This window comes from Cicer arietinum, chromosome 7 (genome assembly GCF_000331145.2).
Source record: "Cicer arietinum cultivar CDC Frontier isolate Library 1 chromosome 7, Cicar.CDCFrontier_v2.0, whole genome shotgun sequence".
Taxonomy (NCBI): domain Eukaryota; kingdom Viridiplantae; phylum Streptophyta; class Magnoliopsida; order Fabales; family Fabaceae; genus Cicer; species Cicer arietinum.
The window spans coordinates 9,020,640-9,029,801 of NC_021166.2; the positions used below are offsets into that span (position 1 = coordinate 9,020,640).

At 31.1% G+C, this 9,162-nt stretch overlaps 1 protein-coding gene and 1 long non-coding RNA gene across 5 annotated transcripts; one reads left to right on the forward strand and one right to left on the reverse strand.

Annotated features, from left to right (window-relative positions):
- Positions 1–2,240: 2,240 nt before the first annotated feature.
- On the reverse strand, positions 2,241–7,028 carry LOC101510193 (uncharacterized). Of its 4 annotated transcripts, none has more exons than XM_073370652.1 (7): positions 6,693–7,021; positions 6,412–6,604; positions 6,203–6,291; positions 6,035–6,113; positions 5,861–5,928; positions 4,661–4,727; positions 2,241–2,617 (listed from the first exon to the last, which is right to left on the reverse strand). In XM_073370652.1, the coding sequence occupies exons 1-7, from the start codon at positions 6,873–6,875 to the stop codon at positions 2,505–2,507; spliced, it is 792 nt and encodes a 263-aa protein (XP_073226753.1). In that variant the 5' UTR covers positions 6,876–7,021; the 3' UTR covers positions 2,241–2,504. The 4 variants fall into 4 exon arrangements, with proteins under 4 accessions (XP_073226753.1, XP_004508829.1, XP_073226754.1 ...); XM_004508772.4 differs by having other exon boundaries at positions 6,203–6,312; positions 6,693–7,020; XM_073370653.1 differs by lacking the exon at positions 6,203–6,291 and having other exon boundaries at positions 6,035–6,118; positions 6,693–7,019.
- On the forward strand, positions 2,356–3,971 carry LOC140921008 (uncharacterized). The gene is made up of 2 exons (XR_012163850.1): positions 2,356–2,484; positions 2,525–3,971. It is a non-coding gene; the product is annotated as an uncharacterized lncRNA (long non-coding RNA).
- Positions 7,029–9,162: the final 2,134 nt, after the last annotated feature.

Below are 9,162 nucleotides of genomic sequence, written 5' to 3' on the forward strand. Positions count from 1 at the left end.
TGAAAAGAGAGTGAAAAAGGACAATTTTTGAAAGTTGGTATCAAAAGTTGTGCAGTGTGCCACACTCCAATATTTTCCAAATATATGTTAAGTCAGAATCAAATTCAAACTTTTTTTTATTTTGAGTTATTTCAATTTCTATGAAAACCCTCCCTCCTGTTTTTAGCTTTATTGAGTTTTTCCTTTTTCCTAATACAGCTATAATCTTCACCAACAATACAAGCAAGCAAAAAGTTCAACGATTCCTTTCTCTTTTTGTCTCCGCATTTTCAACCGTTGATTTAATCTATATTTAAATAAGTGGCTGAGATGATAGAAAGAAAACGTGTTATTGGCTGTTGTGGCAGAATGTAATAATCTTCCTCTAATTTGTTTGAACTTGTATTAGCCTTTTTGTATGGTGCTTTGGCCCAATGGTTTTCCCATTTTACTGTTTTTAAATGGAATACCTTCAATAAAAATAAAAGATTGATTATTATGTGAAGGCTGTTCAATTATTTTTTTTCTCAAGTGAAGGCTGTTTAATTTATTAATATCTAAAAGTGAATTTGTATAGCATAAGAAATAATAATAAAAAATAAAAATTGTTCTTTTTTAAACAAAGGGAAGAAAAACAATAATTGTTTTTCTTATTTTTTAATAAACAAATAGTAACAATTATTGAAACTAACATTAAAGAATAGTATGTATACGAAACATAAAAGTACATATATATTTGCAAGTTTGCTTTCGAATCTCATCATTTTTGTGTGGTTATCTTCTAATCTAATTTAATTAATTTGAACTACATTTTATTCATACATATAGAACATCAATGCCGACTTTATAAGGTATAACCTGAAGTACTTCTAAAATTCTATGATCCACATGACATTTTTAAAAGCATAATGAGTTCCAAGACAAATAAAATTATTTAAAGGTTTGTTTAACATGAATCTTTTAAAAAGAGTTCAAGGATAGGCCTTTATATTTTTAATAAATCATGAAATTTTATAATAATAAAAATTTAAGATCAAATGTGTCAATGGCCCACAAAGCCACAATAACAAAAGATGATTTATTCTCTCACTTTCAATGTGTGTTTTTTTTTTCAGGACAATATTTATTTATTTAAATCTGTGAAATACATTTATACAATAAAAATTTAAAATTACTAAAAACAAATATAATTAAACTGCAAACAAACTCGCAACATTTATGATAATAGCATAAAATAACAACATATATACAAATATGACAAAATTAAGTGTTTGAAATATCTATATATCTGACTCTAACCAAATGAACATTGCACCAAAATAAACAGAAATATCATAAAATTCCGCTCTTAAACGACGAAGAAATCACAAACAAAAGAAATAAAAGAAAAATTAAATTTGTGTGTAATCCACTAAATTAAAATAAAAGAAGAAAACAACTTCGAAGGGTGATATTAAACCAAAAAATAGTCATAAATTACTCATCTAAAATAAGAACAAGAAGAGACTTAAATTTTATGCTCTCCAATGTTTTCAAAAGCATCAACCAAATTTAAATGTGTATTTTCACACCATAATAAAAAGTAATTTTATTTAAAGGCAAAATTTCATTTAGAAAAAAAAGCACAAACCCACACAAGCTGTGTAAGTATATATGTATATCTTTTCAAGAGTACAGTGCAAAGTACAGCCCATAATCGGTATAAAACAAACACAGGACTTGAGGTCCTACTAATAAAAGAGAGCCTATATGAATCCAAAGCAAGATAGCCTCTCTCAAGATAGAACAACACAGCTACAATACCTCCAACTACCTAACCCAAACACCACCGTCTAAACGAGTACTGCGGTAGAAACCACCGGCAAATATATGCACTCCATTCCGACGGCTACAACCACCAACAGTCAAGAATATCCTTCTATTCTTGACTTCAAAAAAGTCAAGAATTGATCGTATATATTTTTTTTATATAATTTATGCTTGTTATTTTTATTATAAATATTGTATTATGTATATTATTTATAAATAGAGGAGTTTTTCGTATTTAATAGATTTTATGCACGCATAAGTCTGACCTTTTTAAGTAAATTGTTTTTTTTAAAACTCATGTCTATAATTTTTACTAAACCAGTGACCCGTTGGAGAATCTAATCTATTGTCAAATCAAATTACAATGTTGATTGGTAGGTTAGTCATTAAAATATATATTCATTAATATCTAATATAGTAAGATGTGATACATAAAATGAATAAGACCTATAAAAACATAAAATAATTTATATAAAGGCATAATATCGTAATAAACAAAATCATTACAACACTACCGTTACAATAAATTATATAAAAAACTAGTCCTCCTACGTGAGCATAAAGTCAAGTAACTGGTGCACATCATATGAGGTCCTTATCAGAGGATGGTTCAAGAAAAGTGATAGGATTGAGTAGAAAGAACAACAGAACACAGCCAACAGAGTGAGTATCCATCTTCCAACGGGTCTTTAGCAGGTGTACCAGGACAAAGAATCTTACAATGGTTCTTTAGCAGGTGTACCAGGACCACGGGGATATTTCATTGGGGTGGGATGATCCTTCAGACATATGACAGCAGTACGCTGACCATATGGGCTTTGCGATTCCACTGAACATGAAACATCAACATAAAGTTACTTCAATAAGCTAGCTCATCCACTGTTGTTGAAACAAAAACTCTTGGCATAGAATAAAAATAGGATTAACATAATGGTATAGCCAAAATTATAATTTCTAAAAATGCCAGGGAAGATGATACCCATATGGTTTTTAAATCCAAATATAATCAAAATCAAGCAGCAGACAGGGGAATCTTCTTATATGACTCCAAAAGAAGACCAAGGAAGGGAGCTAAGGTTGATGCTCTAAGCGGTTGTGAATTTTACTCATTTAGGAGAGCATAAGAAATGTGTTTTTATGGTTGTTAGGCTTTTCTTTAATTAGGAATAGATTGTTTATAGTTTTAAATTTTTTAACAACTAAAATTTCGTTATATAATCGATTAAGGATTATGAGTTTCTTTCCTTAAAGAAGAAATAAAGGTATTTTGAACTTCGTCTATGAAATACACCAACAACAATCAAGTTTTATCCCACTAAATAGAGTCGACTATATGTACCCACAACGTTCTACTATATAACATATCTCTTTTCAGCTCAATAATCTTTGATTCTTTATGTGTTTTCTAATAGTTTAACTTCCTCTTATAGTTCTTCTAGGTCTTCCTCTACCTCTAGTGATTTGACTACCTTTCATTTGATCTACTCTCTTTATTATAAAATCTAAAAATCTCATCTCCACGCGTACAAACTACCTAAACTGAGTTTCTACCATCTTTTCTACATGAGAGAGAGAGAGAGAGAGAGTAGGGGATAACAACCAGTGATGTCGAATTGCGGCCATGACGGATATCGGTGGCGGAAAATGAGCATACTGCCATACAAAGTTCATGGTATGGCGAGTTTCACATGGCGACTGCCACGAAGGTAACGGCCATGACTGCACGACGGGAAATGGCGGAAAAAGCAGCGAAATTGAAAGAAAAAAACCTAAACAATTTGGATTGTGGTCACGCGACTTGACCTGACCAGAGTCCAAATGGATTAAAAATTGGAAACCCTTACACAACGATTCTTTTTCTTTTCCTTTTCTCTCAGTTTCCACTTCTCCTCTACAACCTCTTCTTCTCTTTTCTCATCTGCGACTGCACTGTTCTTCTTCTCCTCTGCTTGTGATACCTACTGCAACTTCCATCTGACGGTGCAACTCTTTTCTTTCCTGCTCTGTTTTTTCTTTCTGAAAGTTCTGCTCTGTTTTCTTGCTTTTCTATTTTTTTTTACTTATCTTATCATTTTTTTTGTTTATTCGTAATACCTCTTTTATTTATATTTTTTTTATGTTATGTTCTATTTTACGTTGTATGGCTCTTTTTTCTCTTTCTATATCTACTTGTTCCTTTTCCATTTTTGTATATTTATTTTTCTATCATCTATTTTATTCACTCTTTTGAAACTTCATATCTATTTTATACACTATTATTTTCTTCGAACATTTTTATATCTTTCATTCACATTTTTTTATTTTGTTTTCATCTATAGATTTTTACTATATGTTTGCACTGTTTTATAATTTTGTTGTTATTTTGAAGTCTTGAATTTCATGAGAAGTGATTTTAGTTCGTTTATGACCTAAAATTATCAGTGATCACCTATGTACCTTGATCCACAGGCAGACTTTTACTGATGTGTGCATCCACAAGCCACTGGGACCGCATTAGCCATCGTCACCACTAGTATTGACTAAATTCCCTAGTGTTTTCCAGTAAAAAGAGACATCCCTCACTAAGATCCACATCGTTCAAATACAAGGGTGCGGAGAGGGGAATCAAATCATTGAAAATTGATGTTACATTACAGCTTAGGCTTGTCATAAAATTCACAAATTTGCATGATATGGTTAGCACTACCTGGCCGGGAAGTTATAAATCTCTCAGACTTAACTTAAAATATAAATATTAAAATCCTATATTCACAGGAACGGAAATGTAAGTTTCGTCTCAGAAAATCATATCAATTTGATTTTTTTTAAGAAAAAAAACTCAGTACAAAATTATATATTGCAAGAGTTAAGTTTGAAAGTTTAAACTGTGTACCTGAGCATACTTGCAATAATGATGCACCCATTTTCTTGATTGCGCTTTCAGCTTTCATAACTTCATCCTACCCGAGTTCATCACACAGGAAATTAATAGATGGTTCACAATTTCAAATCCGTAGGAAATTTATAGAAAAGCCACATAATAATTTTAGAAGACTTGATACGTATTTATAATCTGAAAAAAATAAAAATGATACGACTTAATTTTGATCTATAGTCAGTGTATAGTTTCATACATTAACATCCAATCATACATCAACAAATAACTGAAAGAGATTGACTATCACAACCACTACTAGGAAGTCTAACTTTTTAATGATGTGCTAGCCAATGATAAAGTAAAAAACTTTGCAGTTTGCACTGATAGTGGATCATATCCTTGATGAGAATCAAATCATCTATCCCTTTTTGTTGTTTTCTTCCCTATCCCTTCTATAGAAATATGACATATTTGCAGGAAAACTAGCAACTATGAGAGAAAATGTGGTCCCTCAAAAGTGATAAATTTTTTCTTCAGTATCATTTTTCAATTGAAGAAACGGGACAAGAGACATGTGAATAAGAAAGGATATTTGAATCCTCGTTAATAACCATGGTTCAATACTCAACAGAGGAAATTTCGTATTTTGGGTAAATAAAGGTTTAACAAGTCATTAAATAGGTCCAATCCACTCATATCAGGACAGTTTGCAACCAATACGGTGGTTCCATGACTGATCTTTAAATTATAAGTTAAAGAAGTTACACAGCACCAGCCAATAAAATAGTTGACAGTATAAGGAACTAGACCGGATTAGCCAGTCTGATCTAATTTTCATATTCTCAAATATATTTTTTATTCAGAGGATAACTATTAGCCTACTCTTTTTTCTCTTTTCTCAATATTATATTCCTTGCATCATATCTACGAGAATTATATAACTCAGAAAATAAGTGCAAATTGTATGTGTTTCCCAGTCTACTAAACCATGAAAGAGACTTCAAACTAGAAGCATGCCCAAACAGAATACATGTTTGACAAGTGGTTATTCCTATGTTTCAACACAACTGACATAAGTTCGCCTTCAATGTTAACTTTTGTTGTAACTTAATGAACACGAGAAGCTAGTGATTTTCCCAATATATGAATTAAAACATTGAAAAAGACTCGGAGTGACACAAATTATCCACATGGTTAATAAGATCTGTTACATACCTCAGGATCATGACCTTTGGCAGCAATAAACAATCCACCAACACGAACCAACGGAAGACAATACTCAGCTGGAAAATAAATAACGAGAAGCAAACATCAAAAGAGAAACAAACAAATTAATAACTGTCATTACAGCAGGAAAGTATTAAATTATCATAAAGTCTCCAATAGTACCTAATATTCTGGTCTCCGCAACTGCCCGGGCTACTGCAATGTCATACTTCTCTCTGAAGCAAAGATTCTGCCCCAAACTCTGTCCTGCGTCCATTTACATTTTAACAAACACATTGGATACACAAATCAAAATTCCTATTAAAATAAATTGAGTCAACGTAGTTCTACCTCTGCTCTTCCTCTTACAATTTGAATATTGGAGGAACCAATAACACCAACAACATGCTCCAAGAAAACGCATCGCTTGTTCATAGACTCTAACAAGGTTATATCCCAATCTATTGCATTAAATCACACATCACAATGGACTCAATTGAACCATAAACACAATTTCGGTTGAGAAATGCAAAAACATTATAATTACAGATAAAACTCACCTGGTCGAACAATGGCTAAAATTACTCCCGGAAGACCTGCACCGGTTCCAACGTCGACGAGTTTGAGCTTGTCGATGGAGGTGCTGCAGTGAATGCGATACGAATCGATTAACGGAGGCAAAATCGCAAGGGAGTCTTCCACGTGTCTTTCCATGACTTCGTTCACTTCTTTAACTGCAGTTAGGTTCATACGCTGCGATTGCAATTACAGAATGTGAGTGTTAAAGGAAGTTGAGTGTTATTGTTGTTGTTCGTGCGAGAGAGAGGAACTGAATATATACCTTGTTCCATTGAAGAAGTGTGTCGACGTAGAGATTAATTTGATTTTTCTGGCCGGAGGTTAGGGTTACGAAATGGGAGAAATTGGATGTGGATTTGTATTGACAAAGCGTTGTTGATTTTCGTGGCGTAAGGTGTTTGTAGAAAGTCCACCGAGAAAACTGAAAGTTGAAAAGTACTACCATTTCCCTGACTCACACCGCGCGCTTTCCCGTTATCTCGTACTAAACTCAATTACTAGTCTTGTGTTGATAGCTGTTTGTACTCAACAGAATGAAAGGTCCAAACACTGCCTACAATGGAATGGATTCAGCAAAGAGACTGAAACAAAATTATAAGGCCGAAAAATAAAAAGTAGTATATTTACCAAGAGTAGAAACAAAAAAACAATATTTTTCAAGCTAAAAATAATAATGAAATAACAGTTAGTTCCATCCGTGCTATCAACTTTTAGGTAAAAATGCTTATAAAAATTTTAAGTGCACAGACTACATGCCTTTAATGACATAATATATGGTACTTTATTAATAATAATGGGAAAAAAATTGATTGAAACACAAAAGAAAAAACTTATCAATCTTGTTATTGACTGTGAAAAAGTTGCATTACACTTATTTGTATTTACTGTGAAAAAGTTGCATTACGCTTATTTGTATTTACTGTGAGTTGAATATTGTCAGGTTTATTGTTGACCAAAGAAACGAAATAAGGAGAACGGGAAGATGTGGGTTTTTATGAAGGAAAAAAAAAGTGACTTTGAATTAAGAAAATTAAAAGAAAGCTCTTGTTTAGGAGAAAGGGTGAGAATCGAATAAATGGTTATGAGGGTGTTGAAGAAGAAACGTTGGTGGACATTCAAATAGTGTAGCCTTTAAATGTAATTGTTTTCTTATATTTTTTTACAAAAATATGGATAATTTCATATATATTTCGAGAGTTGCTAAAGAATAATTGAGTTACCCAAAAAAAATTAAAATAGAAAAATGTTAGGAAACTTTTAAAAATAAAAATGTCTTTGAAATTTGATTTAAGTTTAGAGTTGGTTATACATCCAATAACACCCACTAAAAAATAGCTACATATAATTAATTGTAAAAAATTTATAGAAATAGAAATATATCTTTTTATATAAAAATAATTTTATAATTAAGTGAACTTAAAATAAAAAAAGAAGAAAAAAAAAATCTTATTATCGACAAAAGTGAACTTTTGCTATTAAGTATCTTTTGATATAAAATATGTCTTAGAAAAATTTGTTATTTTTAATTAAAAAATATATTGAATATGAATAATTGCTTTCTATAAGTTGATTTCCTTACTTTTTTTGGAGTTTGGTTGAAAAGGTTTAAAATCACATATTTATGCCGACTCGAGAATATGGCATTATAGTCAATTCTATTTTCTTGGTTAAAGTTAGGATCACTGAGTTGTCATAATTTATGCTATCAAACAAAGATTAACAAGATGTCCTTCCACTCAATCTCACTATGAAATAATATTACCTGAGTGTCCTACTTTTATGGAGTCAGTAGCAAGTCGTTGGCTAGAGAGCAACCAACTGAAGGAATAAATCTTTTTAGACTTAGTTGGAGGTCGATGAGCGACCTTGCACTATGAGTGATTTTTGTGTGGATATGAAGGCGGTTAGAGGTCGACTGCACATAAGGATATGAAGGCGGTTGCAAAACGGAGATCACAGAGATATTGTTCGACATATATAAATAATTTAGTGTGCTGTCTAAACCAAATCATGTGTTAGATGAGTTCGACGACATCCTAGATAAATAGTATAAATTTGATGTTTTTTTCTCTATATATTTTTGTTAGTTAATTTAATGTATTTTATTTCATGTTATTAATATATATTTTTTCTTTTTTAATGTATTTTTTTTAAAATTTATAATATAATTTACTATTTTTAATTTTAATTATTTTTAATTATAATTATTTTTAATAATAATAATTATTATTATTATTATTATTATTTATTATTATTATTAACGTATTATTTATCAATTTTGCTTCCCACACCCCTCAAATTACTTCCCACACCCCTCAATTTTTTTTAAAACCCAAAATACCCAAACTACCCTTCCCTCTATATTCACTTTAACCACTCATTTTCTATCTTCATCTTCTTCATCTTCATTACCTACCAACTTCAATCATTTTGATACATTTCATGTTCAATAATCTTTAATCATTTTGAACATCTTCATCATTTTCATCATTATAGTGACTCAAATCAACTAGGTATGTATTTTGTTGTGTTTTATAGCTGGTTATTTTTTTTTTTTCAAATCTGCGTTTCGTACGTGAACTTAGTTCACGTACGTCTACGTGAAACCAATTCACGTACTTGATGAAATTATGAAAATTCAGATTGTACGTGAATTAGGTTTACGTACACGTACGTCAATTAAGTTTGCGTACATCAATGGAGTTTTAAAATTCATGTTACCTACGTGAACT